This window comes from Berghia stephanieae, chromosome 3 (assembly GCF_034508935.2).
Source record: "Berghia stephanieae isolate SIO BIC M18660-M18661 chromosome 3, UCSD_Bste_1.3, whole genome shotgun sequence".
Lineage (NCBI taxonomy): Eukaryota > Metazoa > Mollusca > Gastropoda > Nudibranchia > Aeolidiidae > Berghia > Berghia stephanieae.
Window position 1 is genome coordinate 49585241 of NC_088362.1, and position 27985 is coordinate 49613225.

Consider the following 27985-nt stretch of genomic DNA (forward strand, 5'->3'; position numbering starts at 1 on the left):
TTTATAAGAGTCATTTTTACTCCCTTTATTTTACTATACGTTTTAGGTGTCTACTGCGCCATATAAAAGCTTACATTAAAAAGGAAAATATCGTGTTCACGCAAGGCCTTCTATATATAGCTCCTATAGTGGGCCTTGGTTCACGTCGATCTTCAGTAAACTTTCAAAATTGATTTTTTATAATGTTCAGTCCAACGGATTTAGATCAGGAGATTATTGAATTTGAATTCATCTGTACATTTCTCTCAGGACAGTTATGTTGTTATTGAAGCTCTGTCGTCAAAGCTAAATACCATACCTAATATTTATGCAACAGCAATATAAAAGTGGCAATGCAACAACAGCAGCAACAGTTTAACAAGGAAGATAATAAAGTTTTTATTTCTTGGATAGCCAAGTCCCTGTAAAACTTATTTAATTATTTATTTCCCTTCCTTAATCGCTTGATACGAATTGCCAGATTAGAACATTTTAAAGCAAATATTTAGTACCAAAGCGATACTTCGTGATTTGAGTCTATATGTGACACAATAATTGCAAATTACTGAAATTAAGGCTAAAATATAATAGAATATCCACACTTTGACTTCATTTATTGTAGTTTTGAAGAAAAAGCAGATTTCTAAGAATGTAAACATGTTTCTCACCACATAAAAGCCACGATTAATAGTTTGGTGACATGCAATGTACAAATTAGGCAATATATGATTTGATGGCGAATGGCGAGAATAAACAACCCCACTGCTTCTTTGAATTTTACCTTTGTTTTATTTTTTTTAATTTTTTTTTTTTTTGCTCTCTAAAATTGATGTGATAATTAAGTGTTAGTTGAAATATTATAACTATTTTAACTCCCATCTCCAATATTTGGCAAAGTCTATCTTTTCTTATTGGTTAGTTTACGACGCAGCCTTTACTTTGCTATCTAGACTAGACTAGAGACGGCTACTTTCACTTCAACTCAACAGTCAACACGGTAAAAGTAAAAGTAAAATAGAAGCAGCAGGGCAGTGGCCTGTAGTATTTTGGCTAAATTCCAAACTCTTGAGGACTTCTGGAATTCTACGCACTGTTGAGGACAAAATGTCTTCAGTATCTAAACTTTTGAGAAGTTCATCAAAAGGACAATTGACTTATTCGAGGAAATTTGATAACAATCAATTGAGAGTAAGTATGATGAGCATGGCCCGGCGTTGTTTGTTAACTGTTATCTCTAATCTCTAAATCTCTAGTCTAGTCAGGCTCTAGTTGAAGTATAACTCATACTCATTGAACTACGCCTCTAGATCAATGTAGATTTAGAGTGCTCAAGTCAAAGAGCTCGTCAGAGTTTGAGAGTGAGGAATGTTGTCAGTTTACCAACACCAACCAAAAAACAAAGACGGGCTCACTGAATTTTGTAAAAAGGAAGTGATCAATTTGGCCAGGGAGAACAATCGGCTTTCCAATCATCACGGAAACAACATTTGCATTTCTTTTTGTTGTTGGGATGTTGTCGTGATAAAATTAATAGAGGGGTGGGCAATCATTTATTATATTGTGTATAAAAATGCGTCATCAATGACTAGACAAAACAGGGTGGCCAAATTGGTAAGATGACTTTCTGGGTTCAATTTCTAATGCCACCACTTTAAAAAAAAACAACAATACAACTTGCCTTCTATTATAGGATTATGTTGTGTTGTTGTAGATGAATGCTGATATTCCTAACTCCTTTTTAAAAAAGATCTTATAAAATATTTTTTGTTTTCCTTTTACCGATTATTTTACATCCAGTTCCCAGTTGGCATTATGCTTTAATTTCAATTAATAAGAAAATTACAGTAATTGGAGTACAACAGTCAGTTCCAAAGTAAAAGGATGTATATTTGTCTTTTGTTAGGAAGAGCTCGACCTCCTTTCTTCACCACCGTTATCACGACCACATCAGGAGAAGAATAGATCACTCAATGAGAGTTTTGGATTAGAATCCCCGTCATTCACCCTTCAAGATTTCACTGATAAATCTGGCTCCTTGACAGATGACAGCAATACCAAAACACAATCGAAATTGAGCTTTCGAAGTATTGCACAGGCCTTGTCTGATCTTGATGATGAAATTGAAAAGAGCAACCCATCGTAAGTGTCTTCTTGTCTGCTTTATTAACATTTATGTTATTTATCATAGTTGTATTGCTGGGTGGGGATCCTGACCTCCCATAGCGGGCAGGGAGGTACATACTGTGTCTTCTATCCCCTTATATTATATCTTATCCAACAAGCTTTCTGTCTTTGTCTTGGAATGAGATTGCTTGGTTTTTTCCGGGCCCTCGTCTGAGTCCTGGCTGAGAGGGAAACAGTCGAATGCATAGTTATTGTTTTGGGAGATGATATTTTTTTCCTTGTTAATCATCTCTCTGTTATGTATTATTATATTGGTTATTTTTAATGTATAATGTAAGCATTTGAGTGTATTCCTCTTTGTTGGATTTTGTGCTTGTGTCCGGATGAGACATAGGTGATCTCAAACTAAGTACATTGGTGGTATGCTCTTGGAATCTACATCTGATCCCTATTTGTTCCCATTCCCCTTTGTCTTACTTTCTCTTGGGTGCTTTAATTGTAATTCTAGAACTTTTTACTATCCCATTTTCTTCCTTTTTACTGGCGCTGATATAACCTAAATGTGTTGCAAGCGCCGTAAAACCCTTAAAAACAAAACAAAAACAAACATAGTTGTATTGTTTATGAACTTATAAAGGAACCCATTAAAGAGGCCAAAAGAGGATTATAGGTGGACATTTTTGTCAGATAAGAGGTTTACCACTTGCTGGAGTCCAAAAACATTTAATTATATCATGTTGCCTTTGATTTGTGAATCAGATCACAGACTTTGAGAATATGTTCATACACATTATTGTATGGTCCCAGAATACATGCCTACAATTACAATACATTATTTTGCCACAAGTTGAACTGACCATTTTTTAAAAATTACACATTAGATTCAAAGTTATGTTGAAATATTTTCCCTATCTTTCAGCAAAGAGGATGTCTTTGATACAAGTTTGCCTGTAAAGTCCTGTCAGTCCCCTGATGTAAACACCTCTATATTGTCATCGACATCACCATCTTCACAGCCCAAGAAACAAGCGACATCATGTCCTGTGTCCCCTCAGTTTGGAATTACGACCAGTGCCATCTTGGATGAGGAGGCTGTTTGGGGTTCCATAGCACAGGTTAGTGTAGAGAGATGACACAAGCCAAATTGTTTTTTTTTTAATTATTAAAAAAGTAGTTTTTCATCCCTCTGTCAGAAAATTTTCTTTGAATGATAGTAGCAGTAGCAACACCCTATGAGCTAGAGTAGTATGGCTTGCTGAAGGCCATACAATACATCAGGTTTGATATGGAATTGTTGCCTTCTGGTTGAGAGGTGAAGACTATACTGCTGTGCCACACTGCCACTGTCTTTTACGCGTAGCTTTGATGGTAAGGTTGTATATAATGTAAACATATTTATTGATGATGAGCTTTGACCACTATTTTGTCTTTTGGGGCACTTTACAAATATTACATAGCTTGACTCAGGTAGCTGCTATAGGAGTGGCAAGTGTTGTGTTTTGTGGGTTGTCATCTCCCACACAGACCCACACTAGCAGAGAATTAGAGGAGAATAAGAAAAAGTAGAATGAAAAGAAAATAGACATCAAACTAGCAAAATGACAAAAAATAGATATATTATTTTAAAGAGCATTGTGAAATATTAAATCATTTTCATTTATTACAACCCCCTCCCCCCTCCCTCCAAAAAACAAAACAAAACAAGGGACAGTTGTGGAAGACCACACACATGAAATCTTTAATTAAATTTATAAATTCAACAACAAATTAACTAAAATTCATAGTTTCATTTCATTGAACGATACTTCTACCAATTTTCCTACATCTACTTAAAATACAAACATATGCTCTCACAAGGCATATTGCTGGTATGATGAACACAATACAACTCATTTGCTCTTGGATTCAAAACCTGTGGATCACAGTGGTCAGCTGACTTGATTGCAAGCTGACTGATCTTTGCTGCTGACTGAAAAGAGCAGTGTTACGTCGTCCTCAAATGAGGATAACAAACAACGAAGAGAACGTGACAGTGGGGTTAGGGCAGACAGGAAATGGACAAAAGTGGTACTTCCATTGCTAATGATGAAATAATAATCATTGTGATGGTAGTATAGGGAAAAGGTCAGTAGTATATGAATCATTTTGCATTTTGAAGTGCGTTAAGTATGTTAAGACTATGTGCAATGAAGGGGGAAAAAATCTAAATTCTATATTCTATTTATATTAGGCTTTGAAAATTTGTCCTTCATGTATTTTGAATTGGAAAACTAGATAATTTTAAAATCAACTATGCACTTATGAGGTACGCTTTCCATTGTATAAAATCTCCCACAGCTCCGTGTTTTAAAACGATCAATGCAATTTGACGACCATGAACGTGCCTTATCTTTTCTGATGAAGTCTAAAGAGGAAGAGCTTGAACGTAAAATCAATCGCATGGTGGAGTGTAGAGAAGGACGTGTCAAACAAAAACAGGATGAGTGGTAAGCTGTTACTAAAACTGATGATATCATTTTCATAAAATGTGGCCAAAGTCTCGATTTCCTCCTCCAGATTTTATTTTTTCCAATTAGACAGTGGACAATTGACACGATTATGTGGTTCTACTTACAAGTGGATCTGTTATAAAATTTAATAATATCTGATCATGTGTTCAAAAGTTCAAGAAAGAAAATGATCAAACCTTAAGATTTAAAACATTTTTCTGTCTTTTTATTTCTGAAGCCTTGCAGCCACCCAGTCAAAACTACAGAGATTGAAAGAAGACCATGTAAAACACCACAAGGTATTGTCCTAGAACAGTGGTCCCACCCCCACCCCCTTTATATATCTGTCTGAGAGTAAGGGGTAGGCGATGCCGGCGGGGGGGGGGGGGGGGGGGGGGCAGAGTTGTTATTTTGACACAGATAACGGCAATAAATTCATCTTTGTTTTAAAATCTGGTCCAGTTTTTAAAGCAATGGTTTCATCAATTCTGAGTTGTTATTTTGACATAGATAACGGCAATAAATTCATCTTTGTTTTAAAATCTGGTCCAGTTTTTAAAGCAATACTTTCATCAATTCTGATGTTATGGTTAGAAGCACTAAATTGAAACAAGTTAACAGCACTTATCTTCGGAGTATTAATCTAATCATAACTCATGTTATAGTGACATGTTGTCATAGTTATTCATGCAGTTGATTTATCTTAAATCTTAGAAAAAAGGAATATTCCTGAAACTCATTCTGAGCGGCGTATGGTTGAGTTATGGAAAAGGCTCTTTACGCGCATTTTCGTACCATACCCGGGAGTAAAATGAGTACCTGTCGCTGTCTGACAAAAAATGTAATATTGCCTAAAAGACCTGATGTTTCTTCCTACGTGTTAAGTGTTATTGTTGGTTAGGAACCCCTTGTAAAGTTCTAAGAACATGTTTAGTGGATATTTCGCTTATAATTCTCAAGTTCTTTTGCTTGTTTGATTTTTGCTGTTTTTTATTGGGGGGGGGGGGGGGGGGGGGGGTTCTGTACAAAATGGGTTTGTTTTTTTTCTGTTTAATAAAGAAGGTAAAACATTCAATTTGATTCATTATTACACAAACATGTATAGCTATTATGATAAACCTGTTTCTCGCTCGAGTTTATATAAAATCTACATCTTAAATCTTTGATATTTTTTCATCTTCTTTTCTCCCCAAGCACTGTTATGCTCCTGAAAACACTCAAGCTTTCCATCTCTATGTTTTTCCTAAACCAGAAAATTCACACCCGACAGCAAGAAATAGCCAGACACAAAGAGCAGCTAGAGGAAGAGGCGAGAAGAAGGTAGATTCTCATTAGTGGTTGCGTGGCAGAATGAGTACACTTTATTATCCTTTAACTAAGTCAAGTGGTATTGAATGCTGCCAGTGACTGAACGGTTACATTGAAAGAAAACTCTAACCTTGACATTTCATCTCTGCTTCAAAGGCCTGTATGGGAAAGGAGGTGACATAGACTTTTAAAAGATTTATCTGTCACTTGGTGTTTAGACCCTCAATCTTTTAATCCAATGGCGAGTGTTTAAAGGAAACTTGCCACTGACATTTATAATATTGGTATGCACAGATGTTTTTAGCTCAAATTAAGCCATTAAATTTTATTTACTTTTTTCGATTTTGATTAAATATTTTAACCTAAATTTTAAACAAAAATAGATGGAGGTTTTTAGATTTAATTATATTCTATTATTATATGGTGTTTGAATATTTTGATTTATATGAGAGTAGATTGAAACCTTGTAATTTCAATTGTTCCCCATATTTTTCTTGAAAAACACTGATTGTATATTTGTTGTTTGTGGCATATCAGCTTACAAATTTTTTTTTCTCTTTCTTTTCTTTTTTTTTTTTAATTCAACATTTTATTATTAATTTCTTTTTCCTCTTTGATTCATTTTCTGTCCATTTTTGATGAATTAAAATTTAATGATTGTTGGTGTCCCCCTATGGCCTCATGTTGTATCTGATGAAATGAAATTTCTTTCAGACGTGAACAAGAGCTGGCGAAGTTTAACGAGTGGAAGGCATTGGTAGGAGACATTCAGTCAAATCGAGACATTTTTGCGCAGACTTTGAATGGATGTGCAGTCAAGGATAGGTTGCCAGATAAGGTGGAAAAGTATCAGAATGTTTTGGATAAAGTCTGTGCTCACTTGACTCAAAAGGTTTGTAGCTATTCACCAAAATTAAAATAAATACTAGGCAGCCTGAATCTGGCTTTAAAATTAATATAGATTTGTGACATCTTCAAAAAGAAATGTGTAATCTGGAACGGTGTTGGTTCAAAATATATTCAGTCAACATTTTTGTTGTTGGCCAAAGAAAGGTTAAAGTTATCAACATTTCTGATTGTGTTTTGTACTTTTTTTTTAGGCTGATATAATTGTTTTTGTTCAATACCAGATTTGTCACAATATCTGTTTACAGCATTTGTGAGTAGAACTGTAACATATAATAGATATGTTAAGAGGTGTCATTTTTCAAAATGTAGGGGCAAAGTGAAGAAATTTCATATTTTAATAAGGAGACCCAAATATTTCAGTCAATTCTTGTTTGATGACTAATTTTTTGGCAAATCATTAACATGCTCTCAAGAATGTAATATGACAGTGGTGGTAATTGGTATTTAACCTTTTTGTATGCCATGCCTTTTGATGTTGCTGTGTGCTGACAATAAAAGTGAAACTGGTTTATTGTAGAGAAGGGGGGAGAGGGGGGAGATCACCTTGTCGTTTTTATAAAATCTGGATTATTCATGCTACTTAAAGGCTTACACGACACTCTAAAAATATTAATTTTTATCTTGACCTGTTTATCTAAAGTTAAGATAATTTGCTCAAAGAAAGCTTGAATTGCATTATTTTGCATCAAATTTTGTGGAAATTGTTTAGACTCTCAAGCATATTAGATTCTGACAGCGTGCCATTTCACCAATCTTGATGGTTAAGGTGTTATATCTGCCAATCTATTTATCTTTTATTATGTATTCCACCATAAAACTCTACCCCAGTCTTCTGGTGTTAGCCAACATGACATTGTTGACTTCCTTACATACTCAGGACTCCTCATTAGTGGCACATTCTTTCAAGTCACAATATCAAATGAAAATATAAGGTTGACTCATAGTCATGGATTGTTTCTAGTCATGTTGGGAGAGATGAACTGCAATTCTATTGATACAATCAGCAATCGACTTACTGGCGTCTTGAATAACATTCACAAATAAATGGAATTTGAGTAGTAAATAGCTTATCACAACCAGTTTGAAAATACAAGATTTTCCGTTAATTTACGGAATTCAGTATGTTAAAACATCTCAGTATATTCTCCAATCACGTGGTGAACTGCAATGAGTAACATAATGTCTTTTTATTGGGGTTCAGTGCTCAGATAGGGGCCAGTGGATGTGTTTGCACTTAAGTTCAGTATATTTTGGCCTCCTGAATCGGCAACCCTGAAAGTACATTTATGTTAATCCAGATTCTTAATGTTATACAATTTCATAATAATAAAAGCAATCAAAGTGTTTTAGAATATAACAATGTCTGTTGGAATGTAGAAGAGTTGCATCCTTTCTACTCTTTTTCCTTTCTTTTCAATACACTCAAATAAATGTAAAACAAACCAACGTCAAAAACGTAGATGGAAACAATGGCACAATGAATCATATAATGTACAATCATAATATTCTGATATCAATAAACTTGAGCTTTTAAATAGTGCAATATTCACTAAACATGGTCAAAGCTCTTTTTAAAAAATATCTCGAATGAGATATGATGCCTGTAAGGCTATAATACAATTTTTTCTGACAGGGACAACGTTGTCAATGGCCAGTTACTCATTTTACACATGGGTACGGTGAAAGAATGTTAGTAAAGAGCCTTTTTCAAGGACTCAACTGTGCACCAAGCGTGGCTCGAACCCAGGACCATCTGATCTGAAAGCGAGTGTGATATCACAAGACCACATTGCCGCACTACCAATGAATTGTATCACTCGTACTATTTCAACATCCAGAAAGTTAAAAAGAATAACCACAAAGTGAATAAATATTCTTGTCTATTTGGATTATATATGAAGTATTACCATTATCCATGTATTTGTTCTTGGCTGAAGAAGGGTTTTTAGCCTGAAACATTCAGTGTTTAGTATTTTGTTCTTTTGTAAAGCTGTTAAACTCATGTATGTACATTACATTGACATGTAAGCGCAATTATCTTTAACTCTCAAGAGTACACATTTTCTAACTCTTAATATAACTTATTTCCTCCATTTAAAATTATATTTGTGTCTATATTTATAGATAGACAAAATAAGTAATGTTCACATTACAATAACATTAATCTCTAAAATTGCTCATTGCCAACTTATGGCGAGCAAGAACTGAGTGAAGTTAATTTTTTGTAATGCCTACCACCAGATCATCATATAGCTGTGTGTCATTGTGTAATAGATTAGTTTTGGACTAGCGGCACAAATTAAATTAAGTCTTTAATGACCAGGCAAACCTAGGAAAGGCGATTAGCACACAGTTTCCTTTGTTCATATGAGTGTTTCTCCTACAGACCTAAAAGAGATTAATTAAAGATTGAAAGATTCTGCAGATGAAAAAAAAACAACAATTTTAATCCCTTTTGTTTTTCATTCCACCAGCTGTCCTCAGGAGCAACCTCGTCAGTGACAGATGAACAGCTCGCAAAGGCCAGGGAAGACAAAGAAAAAAGTCACCAAGTTGTCCTGATTTTGAAGAAATGTATAGGTAAGTATTGATATACTTTCATCAAATACCCAACCATGGGGGAAGCAGTTTGCTACCAATCTATTGATCACTTGGTACTGGGCCTTACAAGAAACACTGAATTATTTCCTGTTTTGTGTACAGAGTTCAAAGATTTCTTATTTATAATTTATTTTCCATTTCGGTCATCAATAGAGGATTTTACATGGTGTAACTGTGTGTGTGAGTGTGTGTGTATGTGTGTTTTTTTTTTTTATTTTTCTATTTTTAATCATTTTAAATACAATTAGATTAAGGGCTCCAGTAAAATCATCAGAACAAGTTTCCCTCCCCCCCCCTCTCTCTCTCTCTCCCCCTCTCTCTCTCTCTCCCCCTCTCTCTCTCTCTCCTCTCTCTCTCTTTTTCTCTTCCCCTCCCTCTCTCTCTCTCTCTCTCTCTCCTCTCTCTCTCTCTCTCTCTCTGGGTGGGGATCCTGACCTCCCATAGCGGGCAGGGAGGTTCACACTGTGTCTTCTATCCCCTTATATCTGTTTTCCAACATGCTGGCTGTCTTTGTCTTTGAATGAGATTACTTAGTTTTTTTTCCTGGCCCTGGTCGGAGTCCTGGCTGGGAGGGAAACAGTCAAATGCATAGTTATTGTTTTGGGAGATGATATTTTTTTCCTTGTAAATCATCTCTCTGTTGTGTATTAGTATATTTGTTATTTTTTAATGTATAATGTAAGCATTTGAGTGTGTTCCTCTTTGTTGGATTTTGTTCTTGTGTCCGGATGAGACTTATAGGTGATCTCAAACTAAGTACATTGGTGGTATGCTTTTGGAATCTACATCTGATGATCCCTATTTGTTCCCAGTTCCCCTATGTCTTACTTTCTCTTGGATGCTTCAATTGTAATTCTAGAACTTTTTACTATCCCATTTTCTTCCTTTTTACTGGCGCTGATATAACCTAAATGTGTTGAAAGCCGGAAAACCCTTAAAAACAAAAACAAACTATTTTTCTTCCTCGTACTCATCTCTCTTTGTGTATTATATTTTTCTACTTTTCTTAATGTTAATGCTAGCATTTGACTGTCTCCTCTTTGTTGATCTCTCTTCTTTCCTCCGTTGATCTTTAGTCATCTCAATCTAGTACATTGTGGTCATCTTTTGAATCTACATCTGATGATCCCTATTTGTTCCCGTTCCCTCTATGTCTTCTTTCTCTTGATCTTCTTGTATTCTAACTTTTTACTACTCCTCTTCTCTTCCTTTCTACTCGCTGTATACCTAATTCTCCTTCCAACATCTCCTCTCTCTCTCTCTCTCTCTCTCTTTTCTCTCTCTCTCTCTCTCTCTCTCTCTCTCTCTCTTCTCTCTCCTCTCTCTCTCTCTCCTCTCTCTCTCTCTCTCTCTCTCTCTCTCTCTCTCTCTCTCTCCTCTCTCTCTCTCTCTCTTCTCCCTCTCTCTCTCTCTCTCTCTCTCTCTCCTCTCTCTCTCTCTCTCTCTCTCTCTTTTCTCTCTCTCTTCTCTCTCTCTCTCTCTCTCTCTCTCTCTCTCTCTCCTCTCTCTCTCTCTCTCTCTCTCTCTCTCTCTCTCTCTTCTCTCTCTCTCTCTTCTCTCCTCTCTCTCTCCTCTCTCTCTCTCTCTCTCTCTCTCTCTCTCCTCTCTCTCTCTCTCTCTCTCTCTCTCTCCTCTCTCTCTCTCTCTCTCTCTCTCTCTCTCCTCTCTCTCTCTCTCTCTCTCTCTCTCTCTCTCTCTCTCTCTCTCTCTCTCTCTCTCTCTCTCTCTCTCTCTCTCTCTCTCTCTCTCTCTCTCTCTCTCTCTCTCTCTCATCAGGTCTGTGGAGTTGTTGTTTATTCTGTAATAGCAAATGCTGCTATGTGTTTCATAGGATGTAGTCTATCGCAAACTACTTTCCACCAGATCTAACAGATCCAGTCGCCCAATCACTGCTGGACTCTGGAAAAAAAATCATCAGTTTTTTTTTGTTAAGATAAATTCAAAATAATCTTAAAACTGACAAATGACAGTTCACAATTTCCAGTACAGAAGTTAAAGAATCTTATATTACCCATTGGGTATAGCGAGTGTTTATTAAAAAAACTCTGCGTACATGTTGATTTTGAGGAACTGATGAAACACAAAAGTTATTTATCGTTGGGCGTCGGAAGATTGATTATATGATACTTACTGAAACTTCATTACTTGATAACGAGACTTTTTCGCGTTGCATAAATTTGGATGACTGATACGTTAAATCTAGTTTTGGCTGGATGGAAGAGAATGAATGCAATATCCAAAATATTGGAAGCAATTTCAAAAGTGTTGCATTATGTACTGCCATTTCGTTACCCTGATCTCATGTGTTCAACAAAGCCTTCAGTTCCTATACATCTGAAAATATGTGCATGAAACAGTGCCAGACAAAGCAAAAAGAAATATTACAAGAAATAAAATCCCAAAAAATCAGCCTTAACTCTCTCCTGACAGATCATTTTCGGTATTTTCCCAAAAATGACAGGATTACCCAGCGGAAAATTGATTTTTAAAAAACTCAAACAAGCTCTATACAAAACAATTTTATGTTCTTATTGATTAAACAAAGATCATTGTGATGTACAATATACATCTCAATAAGAAAAATGTATATTGTGTCGTAACAAATGTGACGATTTTGCTGTAGGTGGTAAGGAGAGGGTTAAGGTATAAAGTATAAATCAATGTATGTTAAGAAAATATATTTGAATAATAAACAAATCATGTGATCAATGTCTGGAATGAGACCATGGGTGCCAGTTTTCCGGTTCATGCCCGAATTCCGGTTTCGCGATATCTCGAAGTCAAATACCTCCGGTTTCGATGTTTTGAGTACGCTCTGTCTTTCTCTGTTCTTTGGCTCCCCTAGAGAGAGACAACTGCACTGTGAGTATTTCACTGTGTATTATAAGTTGGTTTTAAAATCAAATTAATTTCCTCATTGTGTCAATATGTTTGCTGTGTAATCATTTAATAATGGTATAAAAACGGTGATGAAATAAGAGTAAAGTTTAGGGCGCATTTTCAGTAGGAACATTTTCAGGTTTGGCAAAGTGTCGAGATTTTAGTTTCAGGTTTCAGTACTTCTTCCTGCTGGCACCCATGAATGAAACAAACGCTCAATTGAATCTCCATTGAACTTGACACTAATTTTTTTTGTTATCCTATCTTTATCTCTTCCTTTTCCATTTTAGTTGATGCTGAGGAGAAAAAAAAATCTGAAGATGCACAAAAAGAACAAGAGACAAAGAAAAAGGAGGAGGTAAATGCTGTATATTGAGAAGAGAGAGGGGGGATGGGGCCTCTTTTCCGTTTTTTTTTTTTTTTTTTTGTTTTGTTTTTCATTTTAATTTTGAGGAACAGGAATAAACCTTTTTTTAAATTAAATTTTTGGTGGCAAATGTGACCCAGTAAACCCCATGTGATATTCTATGAGGTATGAGACGATAAAGATGAAATAATTTTTTATCAAAATGATCATTATTGCAATGAGTTTTTCTCTATTTAAAAGGCTCTATTTATACATTGGGGATCCCAAATAGCTCAGTTCATTCACTTCACACACAAAGGGACTGAGATAGATTCTGGGAGGAGTCAAGATTTTTTTTCTGACCCCCATGTCCAACCAGCAGTGATTGATTGGGCAGCTGGGTCTGTTAGATCTGATGTAAAGTACTTTGCGGTAGACATCCTAGCATCCTATCTAAAAGGTAGCAAGCAGTTGCTTTTGTCTGTTTCACACTGCAGAAACAGGGAATAACTCTGGCTCCATGCTTCTGAAAGGACTGCTATGTTCATAACAAGAGCATAACAATTTAAACCAAATTTGATCTTTTATACTTCAAACTCAGTTTCCATCACATCTGTTCCACCTTGGCATGATTAATTGAGCTTTTATACAGCGCAATATCCACTTAACATGCTCAAAGCGCTTTGCAGGGGGGTCCCTAGCCAACAGCAACACTTAATATGTAGAATGAGACATGACGCCTGTTAGGCGATATTACAATTTTTTGCGGACTTTGACAACGCTGTTAACGGCCAGGTACTTAATTTACACCTGGGTGCGGTGAGAGAATGTGAGTAAAGAACCTTTTCCAAGGACTCAACTATGCGCAAACCGAGGCTCGAACCCAGGACCTTCCGATTCGAACGCGAGTGTCATACCACAAAACCTCATAGCAGCTGATTCCAGTGGGGTCACACCTTACAAAGTAGGAAAAATTAAGAGTAGTTGGAAATATAGTGGTTTCCTGTCATCTGTGGGGGGCTTCATTTTGTATTGATTATTGGCATTTTTCATATGCCTACCTGCCAACCCTTCCACTTTGGGAGGAATCATTCCTATTTTCACTCTTCCTTTTTCACTATTCCACCCTTGTCTCTACAATTCCGATTTTCAAAAATGATGATAACGGAAAGGAGAAAAAAATGAAGGAAGGGGGGGGGGGGTTAAAAAAGGTGAATTTTTTGTTTAAATGATTGCCAAAAGGGCGCTAAGTAGGAAAATTAATTGCACTCCTTTTCCCCTTCCCCATTCCATATATGTAGTTTTTCCAGCTGTGCCTGAATACTGTCTTTATGTTTTTGGTGGCAAAGTTGGTGGTCATTTTGATACAGAAATATCTATTGTTAAAAGATTCCTATTTTTTTGTCTCAAATGTCTACTTTCTGACGTTCTGATTCCACTTTTGGATTATGAAGGGTTGACAGATCTGCATGTTGCTATTAAATCTCTTCGACAATGTTTTTATCCAAGTTCTGATTATATGGTTTGGTAATCATCTCGACTTTTACATTTGGACATTTGTTTTACTGTAATTGAGCGAGGAGACATTTGTAACTTGCTGCATTCTTCTATAATTATTTTATTTTCCATTGTGGTCTTTGTGTCATGCCGATCTCTATTTGTAGCCAAAAATTGGTCTACATAGTATTTACAATATGATAATGGCTATGGCAATAACAGTATATCTTCTTTTTTTTTTCAGGAAAAAAAGTTGGAAGCAGAAGCTGCTCAAGATTTAGGAGGTATTGGAACTTTTTTTTTTATATAGGAAAAAAAGATATATTGCACCAAATTTAGTGGAAAATGTTTACTATGAAAGTGCATTTTCTTTTGATATACAAACTCACAATTTATTTATAAGGTGGGAAGTTATTTTTCCAAATGTCAACACAATTGTTGAGGGATAGAGGCGAAGTAGCTCCCAAATAGCAAATATACCAAGTTCGACTATGCTACTTTCAAATTTTTCTGACCTATAAATCCACCCAGCTGTGATTGGGAAGGTTGGTCTAAAATCACATCTGGCAGATAGTGTTTTGCAATAAGCTAGGTTCTTAGCAAGAGGGTAGCATGCAATTCCTTATTTTATTATTATTATTATTATTATTATTATTATTATTATTATTATTATTATTTATTATTATTATTATTATTATTATTATTATTATTATTATTATTATTATTATTATTAATTAAAAAAAAAATTAAAGATTTTTAATGGACCATTAATGCAATCGCGAGGAAATTTTGTTCAATTCTACTGTGTCATTTTACAGGCTAATTTATTGTAACTGACAAAACAAAAATTTGAATTATAAAGATTAAAATCTTCAATTTTATTTTGGAACATTTTGAATGACAAAAGAACTCTCTTGTTTTGCTTCCAGTTCAGTCATTGGCCTATGTCCTGAATGAGTTCACTATCAAATACAAGCTGCTGTCTGAGGTAGACAAGACAGCTCAAGCTTTCATTTCAAACACAGATGTAAGTAATTGATTAGTTGAATGGAGCATCATGACGCTTAAAGAATAAAATCAATGATTTTTTTCACTCACAGTATAAGTATTTCACCCAGGGAGGTCCTTTCTGCTGTGCCTTCAATCCCTCTATATCTGTTTTCCTTTTCCATTTTGCTCTCTGTCTTTGTTTTGCAATGATATAGGGTTCCTGCTGCCCCCTTAAATTCAAACACTCCGTGAAAACTCCTTGATTTTGATATCACTCAGAAAATCTTGAAAACTCCTTGAAAGCTACTTGAATTTTGCGAGATCACCACTACTACACCCACATCATCATCAGTGCTATCACTACTCCAACCACAACACCATCATCACCACTACCAACATGAATACAACGTCATTATCAATACCACCACTACTACAGCCACCACTACCACCATATCATCATCATCACTACCACCACAATTACAACCAAAACCACCACCATTTCATCATCTTTGTCATTACCACCACTACTACAACCACCACCACCACCTCACCACTACATCATTACAACCACTTCTAAACAACTACCACCGCCACCACATCATCATCATCACTACTACCAGCACTACTACCATCACCACCACCACATCACCATCATCATTACCACCACTAATTCATCGTCACTGTCACTATGACCACTACTACAACCACTACCACCATCACATCATCATCATTACAACTGCAACAACTACCACATTTTCATTACCTTCCTTGCAATAATTACCATCATAAGGATCACGACCACCACTACTAGAACCGCAACCACATCAGAAGCCCTACCACCACGACTATAACCATCACTACATCAGCATCCCTACCTCCACTACTACAACCATCATCATCACTACCAGCACTACTAAAACCACATCCACCACCACATCATCATCACTACTACCACAACCGTCACAATTTCATCATCATCATCGTCACTACCCCCATCACTACTACAAACTCCACTCCTACCACATCATCATCATTGCTTTCACCACTACTATATCACCATCCCACCCACCACTACTACAACCACTACATCACCATCCCTACCACCACTACTACTACAACACAACCACCACATCAACATTGCTGTAGGAACCCTGAATGAGATTACTTCGTTTTGACCTGGTGCTGGCTTAGCCAATTGGAAAACAGTCAAATGTATGGTAATATTTTTAGGAGATGATTTGTTTTCCTTGTCAGCTCTCACTAATGTAATGTTATTCATTTTTTTTTTTTTTTCGAATATGGGATTTTGTAAGCATTTAATTGTAAATGTAGAATTTGTTTCTTTATCCCATCCTCTTCATCTTACTGGTGTTGAAATGACCTGAAAGTGCCAAAAGTGCTTTAAAACCTTTGTATTATAAAACGATAACAAACAAATTCTTCACTCAATTAATTTTTTGAAAAATTTATTTAATCTTATTATTACCAATTTTTAATAGAACAGTTTTGCATTTTAGTTGAGATAATAATTGATTAGATTAAAGGGGCTTTAAGTTACATTACCCAGAAATTGACATGTATTATGTAATTGTCATTGTATGGTGTGGGGGGTCTCAATAGTTCAGTTAGTAGAGCACTCGCTTCACACGCAGAGACCGAGATCGATCCCGGAAGCAGTCAAGATTTTTTTCGCACCTCCCCCCCCCCCCCCCCCCCCCCCCCCTTTCCACCCAGCAGTGATTGGGTAGCTGGATCTGTTAGATCTGTTGGAAAGTACTTTGCGATAGTCTGGTGACCTATCCAAAGGGTAGCAATTGCTATTGTCCGTGTCACGCCATAGAAACCGGTATAAACTCTAGCTTCATGGGCCAAATGGTTGTGAAGGACATGATGTGATCTCATTAAATCTAGAAGTCCTGCTATGAAGTTATAAGTAACTTTTTTTTTTTTTTGTAAATTTTATTTATCCTTTATCAAATTCTTGTTTTGCTGAAGAATTGTCAAATTACACAGATCATTTTTATTTTAAGTCATTCAAATTTGACAAGCAAGAGTCAACATTCGTTCCTTTTTACTTAACCACCAGATGAAGAAATTCCGGTTTGACCTCCAGCGTGCTGTCAACACCCCCATCAATGCCATATCACCAGTTAGTGGATCACACCTCAAGGACAAATTGAGACGTCTCCATGCCTTGTTGACTGGACAACTGGTAGAGGTTGGGAACAAGCAGGTCTCGCTCAACAATTCTCAGGAAGGAAAAATCTTTTGTGAGAATCTGGTGGCCAAGATGCTGGTGGTGAGTCATGATATCAAAACTAGGTCGTCTGAAGTCTGGACCAAATAAGTGCGGTTATGTGGTCTAGTGGTATGACACTCACTTTCAGATCGGAAAGTCATGGGTTTGAGCCTCGCTCTGTGCATAGCTGAGTCCTTTACTCACATTCTCTCACCATACTTAGGTGTAAAATAAGTACCTGGGCGTTTACAGCGTTGTCTCTGTCCAAAAAAAATTGTAATATCGCCTAACAGGCGTTATGTCACGTCTTACATGTTAATTGTTGCTGTTGGTCGTGAACCCCTTGTAAAGTGCTTTGAGCACGTTTTGTGGATATTGCGTTATATAAAAGCTCTTTTTTTTTTTTTGAGTGTTGAACAAAATTTGAAATAAATCTCTTCCAAATAGAACATTGCAAATCACATTGAGTATAGTGATTCTGGAAATGAGTTATGAAATGTTTGGTTTTATTTGAGCTATAAACAGTTTTTTGTGGTGTATTTTTGGGATTTCAGGCCTTTAAAATCCACCTAGTAATAATTTCAATGTTTAGAAATCTTTTTTTTTCACTGTTATCAACCATTTTATACATTTTTTGGGAATTTCAGAAAAAAGGAGAAGAACAGGTTACCTCCAATCACGAGTCAGCATATGCCATTGCAGCTGTCATTGTTGGTTTGTGGGTGGAAATTCCAATAGTCGGGGACCTCTTTCTGGCTCATTTGCAGGCTTTCTGTCCATACATCCTACCACTCTACAACACGCGCCAGGAGGGACAGAGTACAGAGGACTATCACAGGTGGGTAGATCGGGATGAATGACCTCAGATCCAAGTTTTTTTACATTTAAGTCAGTGAATACTTCAGGAAAAGGCATTTTGCTCACAGTTCCTTTTGTCAACCCAGCAGTGATTTGGTAGGTGGGTCTCAGATGTGGTGAAAAGTACTTTGTAATAGATAGTGTCCTATCTAAGGGGTAGCAAACTGGCCATTTAACACTATAGAGTAGTTCTTCAGAGCCAGACTTTCTCCCAGTTTCAATAGCATGAAATGGATATTAGCAATTGCTTGCTATCCTTTTGATAGAACAATTATTGCAGTGTACTTTTCACTAGATTTAACAGACCCAGCTACCTAATCACAATCTGAACTCGGGATCAATGTCACTCCCTTTGCTTGTGAAGAGTAACTTAGCCATATGGTTCTTCTTAACATTACCGATTCAGGGATAATTTGCGACTCATTTGTTTTATGGCTTAACTCTTTCAGCGCTGAGGCTATATTCGCATTTCCGCCGACATCTGATTGAGGCATCATGAGAATGATAAGCTAAGACAAAACGACATTTGAAAACGGCGCAAAATCTCAATTAAAATACCCCCTAGGACCAATTGAATGTTCTGATGAAAGAAATGATACAATTGGTTCAATTTATAGTACTTTTGTAGACATAGACCTGTAAATTCTCAGTCAATTAACTGAAATCAGTCAATTTGTCAAATTCAAATATTTAAAAAAAGGAAAGAAAGAAAGAAAGAAATAAAAAAAGAAAGAATTCACAAATCGTAGTCGAATGACCGTAAAGTAATTAGGAGTGTTCCACAGCACTACGCATAGCTCATGGGGACCGTTTATATTAACGATGTATATATTGCCAAGACAAAGCAACGCTTTTTATAAAAGGCGTGTCTGAACACTTCCCTGGGTATTTTCACTCATCCTTCGTTAAATTATTTTTTCACTTTCCAAACCCGTCGTGATCCCAACTGTAGCCAATTTTAACTGAGCCACTGAGCGATAAATTTCACTGTTTCGTCTAAGCCAAAATTGACCACACTTACCTGGCGAGTCTCAAAAGTATGATAAAGTAAATTGCGGATGCCGGAAGTCCGTTATGTAGACACCTTCAAATCGAAAGTTAGGATAGATTGCTACAAGCACATTTCGATTGCCTCACGTTGTAAACAAACTGGTTGACCGTTTCTTCACTGATTGAGTACCTGATTATAAGGAACAATGGTAAGTAGCCTAATTAATTCCCGTGCAAATCAGGACGTTTTCTGCCATTGTTTTTCTCAAGCCCAAGCGAGCTTGCTGTTCTGTGGCGATTTATCTTCATTTCGATTCTTTGAATTTTTCTGCTACGCCTGCCGAAGTTTCTTCTTGATAATTCATTCTACTTAATAATTCAGTGTATTGGCCTGAAGTCATATTTATTTAAGTTTTTTTTTCTATCATTAACTGATTGAAAATCAAGTTTGCTCATTGCTACATAATTCTAATGTTCTCACAATGGCTGAGCTGTTCGTGGATCGCAATTCAGACTTGTCGAGCATCGATAAAGATGTGAGGAATAAATTCAATTGGTCATGGCTAGAAGTTAAAGATGATAATGAAATAGTGATTATTTTTCTGACTGTGTCAAAAAAATTCCAGAGGCAGGAATACAGTGATGCCAAAACTCCGGTTTCACCGGAAAAAACTCCGGTCTGGAGCAAAAAGTTCCGGGTTCCGGGCAACTTCCGTCAAATTCCGGTGAGGTCAAATTGTTCCAAGGACTCTTCCCCCCCCCCCCCCCCCCCCCCCTCTCTCCAACCACCACATCATCATCACTGCTACTAGAATTACAACCATCATCACTACCACTACTACTGCAACCACCACCACATCATCATCATCACTACCACTACTACTACAACCACATCATCATCAGTACCACAACTACTACTACAACCACCACCACCACATCATCATCACTACCACTACCACTATCACTATTACAACCACCACCACCACATCATCATCACTACCACTACTACTACAACCACCACCACATCATCATTAATACCACTAATACTACAACCACCACCACATCATCACTACCACTACTACTGCAACCACCACCACCACATCATCATCACTGCAACTACCACTGCTACTACAACCACCACCACCACATCATCATTACAACAACTACTACAACCACCACCACCATATCATCATTACTACTACTACAACCACCACCACATCATCACTACCACTACTACTACAACCACCACCACATCATCATCACTACCACTAATACTACAACCACTACCACATCATCATCACTACCATTTGTACTACAACCACCATCACTACCACATCATCATGACTACCACCACTACTACAACCACCACCACATTATCATCACATCACTACCACCACTACTACAACCACCGCCTCATCTTCATCACTACCACCACCACTACATCATCCTCACTACCACTGCTACAACCAACATCACCACATCATCAACGCTACCACTACTACTGCAACCACCACCACATCATCATCATCACTACCACTACTACTACAACCACATCATCATCAGTACCACAACTACTACTACAACAACCACCACCACATCATCATCACTACCACTACCACTATCACTATTACAACCACCACCACCACATCATCATCACTACCACTACTACTACTACCACCACCACATCATCATTAATACCACTAATACTACAACCACCACCACATCATCACTACCACTACTACTGCAACCACCACCACGACATCATCATCACTGCAACTACCACTGCTACTACAACCACCACCACCACATCATCATTACCACAACTACTACAACCACCACCACCATATCATCATTACTACTACTACAACCACCACCACATCATCACTACCACTACTACTACAACCACCACCACATCATCATCACTACCACTAATACTACAACCACTACCACATCATCATCACTACCATTTGTACTACAACCATCATCACTACCACCACTACTACAACCACCACCACATTATCATCACATCTCGGGTGGTTGGATGGGAGCATCACCCTTGAATCATATACCTATGATGTTCACATGGGTGTACGATCCGATAGTGATGTCGTTTCTTCTTCTCTTTACTAGCCTATCCTGCTTCTTTGGTTTGTGATTGTATTTTTGACAGGGGATATTTTTTTTTTCTGTAAATCTTCTGCCTGTTTGTTCTTGGTTATTTATAATTTAGCTTATGATATCTTTAGGTTATGATTTTGATTTACATTTGTACTATTTTTGTTAGATTGCTTGTTTTTTTTTTGTTTCAGCGGTCTCTCATATAACCTCAATTGTGTTGGAAGAGACCTAAAGCAACAAACAAATATCATCACATCACTACCACCACTACTACAACCACCGCCTCATCTTCATCACTACCACCACCACTACATCATCCTCACTACCACTGCTACAACCAACATCACCACATCATCAACGCTACCACTACTACTACAAGCACCACCACCACCACATCATCGTCACTACCACTACTGCTGCAACCACCACCACCACATCATCGTCAGTACAAGTACAACTACTACTACTACTACTACAACAACCACCAATACAACATCATTATCACTACCATTACTACTACAACCACCACCACATCATCATTACCACTACTACTACAACCACCACCACCACCACATCATCACTACCACTACTACTGCAACCACCACCACATCATCTCATCACTGCAACCACCACCACTACCACATCATCATCACTACCATTTGTACTACAACCACCATCACCACCACATCAACATCACTACCACCTCTACAAAAACCACCACCGCATCATTATCATCACAACCACAACTACTACAACCACTATACCACCACTACATCATCATCACTACCAATGCTACAACCACCACCACCACATCATTATCACTACCAGACTACCACTACGACTACAACCACCACCACATCATCGTCACTACCACTACTACTGCAACCACATCATCATCACTACAAGTACAACAACTACTACTACTACTACTACTACTACAACCACCACTACAGCATCATTATCGCTACCATTACTACTACAACCACCACCAGCACATCATCATTACCACTACTACTACAACCACCACCACCACATCATCACTACCACTACTACTGCAACCACCACTACCACATCATCATCACTACCATTTGTACTACAATCACCATCACATCAACATCACGACCACCTCTACTACAACCACCACCACATCATGATCATCATGACCACAACTACTACAACCACTATACCACCACCACATCATCATCACTACAACTACTACTTCAACCACCACCACTACCACCATATCATCATCCCTACCACTACTACTACAACACCAACCACTATCACATCTTCATCATCACTACCACTATTACTACAACCACCAACACCACATCATCCTCACTACCACCAGTACTACAATCTCTACCATTTGATTTTGGCGCTTTACTTCATTTGAAATAAGGAAACTTTGGGATTGTATTTGGCAATGTGTTTATGTATCATAACATAATTCTAATCAGTTACCTATTTAGGACTATACTATACGTACCATTCCAATTCCTTGTTCTTTTGTACGGAAATTCCTCTTTCGGCATTGAAATTCCTACGAGTGGTGTCTGAAACTCCTGTGAACCAAATTTAAAATTGGCGTCTCTGAGGAATATGATTTTGAGATGAAGTCATCTTTACCTATATGAATGACATGCTTATTTAGCAGTCATACTTCCAGTAAGAAATAACACCCACTATTTTAATATATTGTATTTATCACTCTCCTCTCCAATGATGCCCCTATTTTAAAAAAAATAATTGAATCTTCAGTTTGTCGAAGAGTTTCAGTCAATTTTTATAGAGCTCATTTACAGGTCTATAGACAGTAGGATTGGATTACATTATGTTTTTGCCTTTCAAGACCGGATGCACTGCTCTGGCTTCATAGTGCGGCCAATGGCGCTGAAAGAGTTAAAAGAATTCCATATGCATTCAGCACTTTAACAAACATTGTTAGATTTCTTTAACCCATAGAGGCCCACTTCCCCTGGAGTCGCCCGCGACTGTTGAGGCCCGCATCGCCCCCGAGAAAAAACGGATCATGTTTACTTTGTTATTGCAACGAATCACTTCGTTTTATTCTAAACCGGAAACATCGTAAACGTAATGCATGCGATCGTTCTATTTCCGTTTCCTTTTTACCGCACGTTTATATCGTTGATAGCAAGTGAGTAATCGAATTCAGAAAAATGGCATTCACGAGTTTGTTGCGTGGCGCTAGAAATGATGTTTTGGAGAGTGGTGTAGACGATGAAGAGGATTTTGGAAATGAAAGCGATATCGAACTAGAAAGAGAAGATGTAAACGATGGTGGGAATGGACAAGACGAGGCGTTAGCACCCGATCAAGGTGATTCGGACACTGAATCGGAGTCCGAGATTGACGAAAATGACGGGAATGGGGGTGCGGGGAACGAGTTTTTTTTTTAAATATTTTTTTTCCCAATTTATTGAAATCAAAACATGTCATGTTATATATCATTCGAAAGCAAATTTATCTGGCTATAAAAAGGAATTAAAATTATAATTTTATGTCATTTGGTTCTCGTTTAATAATTTTTAAACTTTGTGTTGGTATTTTTTTGTTAAGAGTTATGCCCCTTACACTGGGCCTCAGGGGAATTTTTTTTAGTAAACACCGGGCCTCTATGGTTTAAACAACAAACCATCAATTTGATGTGACAGTATTACCATTTTTTCTTGTCTTCCTTCCAGGTCTTTGGGTTACAAAATCATGGAGGATAACAGTGTGGAGGAACAAGACAAATTCCTGCATCGGATGTCTGGCCTGATGCACCTGTACTGTGCCTGTATGGTGACCTCACCACTGCCAAAAGGCCCCCAAACCCAGCATCCTTTAGGGGTTCACAACGCTTGGATGTGGTTGGCAAGGACCCTAAACATGGAACCTCAACCAGATGTCACAGCCTCTATGGTCTATGATGTTCTATTTGTGACTGGACATTTTCTCTTCCTGGAATACAAGATCCAGTTTGTCAAACTCTTACACATTCTCTATAAACAATATCTCCCCAAGTTGAAGAGTGTTTCAGTAACCAAGTCAACAGTTGGACGGTTGGAGATTTTCCTAGAAAGTGCTTTACAGAACAACGGAAAGATTGAGCCACCAAAAGGTCTTCTCCCACCAAACTTTCTGTTATCTTGACGAGCTGCCCCTGTTTATATATTCACCCCACCCCACCCCCAACACAGACATACACACACCCACACGCACACCCACTGGAATGTAAAAAATTATTAGATTTCTCTATTTTGGAGTAAATCAATAAAAGTGAAGAAATTGTGAATAGGAAGTGATTAAAAAATTTTTTTCAGCTTTCTTAGAAATGAAATAAGGTAGTACATAACTTCAAATGAATAGTAGAATTTTGAGAAAAATTAAAGAATATTAATAGAAAATTATCTGAATGTTAGGTTCCATATACATGATTTTGGTTTTCCAAGATCAGAAGATATATGAAGAAGAAGAAATATGTTCCTGTTGACAGGAGCAATTGCCTGAGACCCTCTAGATGGGATGTTAGTGTATTACAAAGTACTCTCCATCAAATTCAATCAAGTTACCTTATAACTCAATCACTGCTCTCACTGCTGATGGACAGGAAAAACCTCAACTGCACTTAGTGCAGATACCGGCTATGTTCTTTTAAGGTGAGTGCTCTAGCAACTGAGTATTGGGATCCCTACTGTGCTCTCAAACTCTAATTAGATCTGTTCAAAACACGTTAGCTTGCTCTATCAAGTCTTCTTGGTATATATATATATAAGCGCTAAAGGGCAATAGTATGTGCTTATTATTATAGGATTTGTCTGTTAGTATGTCATATAACTTCCAAATATTGTCTGATTTCCCCCTCCCCCCCCCCCCCCCCCCCATTGAGAATGGGATGCAGACCAGCTCAAAACATCTAAATATTTGCAGTCAATAAAATCGAAAATTATAATTGGAAAATTGAAAAACAAAAATGTCTTGACTCATAAATTACAATCCTGGGAATAATTTTTAATTGGATTCTATAAAAGACAAGTTGACTGTCCCATAAATTAAAAAGAACTCTTATGTTCATTTTCTCTCTTTAAAAAAAAATTTTTTTTTACAAAATGTCCTGGTCAATTTTGGATGGATCCCTGATGGCTCAGTTGATAGAGCACTCGCTTCACGCACAAAGGGGCCGAGGTCGATTCCAAGTGAGGTCGATAATTTTTTTCTGTCCACCGAGCTGTGATTGGGTAGCTGGGTATTTTGATCTGGTTTGCAATAGACTAGTGTCCTATCCAAATGTAGCAAGCAATTGCTATTGTCCATTTCACGCCATAGAAACTGGGATAAACTCTGGCTCCGTGGGCCTAATGGAATTTTTGTTTCAGGGCACAATGTCAGAGTTTCGTGTGAACTCTTGTTATCTTAAAAAATGAATACTCTTTCTAAAAGTCTAATTTGATTGTTAAAAGAAATGTAAATGTTGCTGCTCAAGATTGAAGAAATAAATAACAATGTGAAATTGAATGTAAGCTTCAATTTAATATACGAAAACAGATTTTTGGGTTTTTGGGTTTCCCCTTTATCAACAAAACAGGATGAATGGGGCGGGGTGAGTTTCAAGTTTAGTACCCAGTTGAGGAAACTTACATACTCGAGAAGAAAAGAGGAAGGCACACATGACACACATAAGTTATTGGGACAGAGATGAAGTGGGAGTAGGCGAATTGCAGTTGTTGTGTTTACTATTGACGTTTCTTTCTGAACTTTGTGTATCCACAGCGATGCAATAAAAGGCTAATGATAGGCGCATGACTGACCGATCAACATGTTGATACACTTAGGTCTAATATGTTACTCATAGAGTGAGGGATGTGCATCTTGTGACTGACTGATTTAAGTAATTATGTCCAATGAGAAGTGAGATGGTGAAGAGCTCTATGTGAAGTCAGAGGCTAGGACTGTGAGCTACTTGAGTTTTGAAGTGAACTTAGTGAATGTCAGTGGCGCAGTTGGAATGGGTGGAAAGCAGAGGAAAGGAGTGAAGGTAGAATTAACAGTTGCATTGTTCCAACAACCCGCCTTGTGTCCTGAAGTAGGTGGAAGAGGGGACGGGTATGGTGATTTGGGGTAGGGGTGGGGGAATACAGGAACGGCAGTTCCAATCAAGTCGTCTGATTTATTTACTTTAGGAGGTAATTCGATATATACTTAGGGAGGTAACTTTTTTTGTTGAAATATGTTCCTTGTTCTTCCCCCCCCCCCCCCCCCCTCCCCTCAATATTGCTTCCCTTCAAATTCTGTTTGCATGGATATAACCTGACTCGGCTACAATGGGGATTTTTTTTACTAGTCCCACTATTCCCCGTTGTATCCAAGTTCCACTGTATCTACTGTTCTATTTTAAGTTGTGCTTTCTTACAAAGGAGCAGACTATGTCCTGCCCCAACAATGTTTTTGTTCATTCATCTAAACAACGCCACGACCACATTATCTCATTCATCTGTAGTGTTTCATTCATCCTGTTTTGTTGATAAAGGGGAAACCAAAAATGTCCATCTGGGTGGGGATCCTGACCTCCCATAGCGGGCAGGGAGGTACATAATATGTCTTCTATCCCCTCTTATCTGTTTTCCAATTTCTTTTTGTCTTTGTCTTGGAATGAGATTGCTTGGTTTTGTCCTGACCTTGGTCGGAGTCCTTGGCTGAGAGGGAAACAGTCGAATGTATAGTTATAGTTTTGGGAGATGATATTTTTTTCCTTGTAAATCATCTCTCTGTTATACATTGTATTATGTTTAGTTTACATATTATATGATTGGTAAACATTTAGGTGTGTTCCTCTTAGTTGGGACCTGTGCTTGTGTCTGGGTGAGACTTTTAGGTGATCTCAAACTAAGTACTTTGACGGTGTGCTTTTGGAATCTACATCTGTTCCCTATTTGAACCAATTCCCCTTTGTCTTTCCTTTTCTTTTGTGCTTTAATTGTAATTATATAACTTTTTACTATCCCATTTTCTTCCTTTTTACTGGTGCTGATATGACCTTAATGTGTTGCAAGCGCCGTAAAACCCTTAAAAACAAAAACAAAAATGTCCATATTATGTTTTCGAATATTGATTTGAAGCTTACATTCAATTTCACAATGTTATTTGTTAAAAGTAGCATTTTACTAGCTTTTCTAAGACCTATTTAAAATGTGGGTCGCCCACTTGTCTATAATTCCACTCAAGTTATCTTACAAATGCTTGGTCCACTTATGTTTAGATTGTGTAGTTATCTATACAATTTTTTAAAAAATCTGCTAATACTGCTAATGATATAAATTTTCATTTTACTAGTATTATTTTAACTTGATTTAGAGGTACTATTAGTGTCGTATACTCAGTTAATTCTCTCCTTTTATAGAAGAAAAAAAACTTGATTTATTTCGTAACGCTTATTTTCTTCTAGTGATCCTGGCAGTTTGTTTTATAATTCGAAAGAAAACTAAAAATCAACCAATTTTACATGAATGCTCTGAATTGATGTAAATACAATCTCTATATTTGTATTCTAGTTTTGTTATTGTTGATTTTTAATTTTTCTGGGAGGGTTCCTGACCTCCCATAGTGGACATGGGGGTACATACTGTGTCTTCTATCCCCTTATCTGTTTTCCAACAT

The 27985-nt window shown here is 37.3% G+C and overlaps 1 protein-coding gene across 2 annotated transcripts; it reads left to right on the forward strand.

Moving 5' to 3' along the window:
• Positions 1-695: 695 nt before the first annotated feature.
• Positions 696-27871, forward strand: LOC144967924 (uncharacterized). Of its 2 annotated transcripts, XR_013644484.1 has the most exons (15): positions 696-1167; positions 1883-2118; positions 3023-3218; positions 4441-4589; positions 4831-4891; positions 5845-5912; positions 6615-6792; positions 9284-9389; positions 12581-12648; positions 14378-14417; positions 15063-15160; positions 17210-17422; positions 18010-18200; positions 24034-25892; positions 26859-27871. XR_013644484.1 is itself a non-coding variant. In XM_078905704.1 (14 exons), the coding sequence occupies exons 1-14, from the start codon at positions 1084-1086 to the stop codon at positions 24482-24484; spliced, it is 2139 nt and encodes a 712-aa protein (XP_078761830.1). In that variant the 5' UTR covers positions 696-1083; the 3' UTR covers positions 24485-27871. The 2 variants fall into 2 exon arrangements, 1 of the variants encoding a protein (XP_078761830.1); XM_078905704.1 differs by having other exon boundaries at positions 24034-27871.
• The last annotated feature ends 114 nt before the right edge of the window (positions 27872-27985 follow it).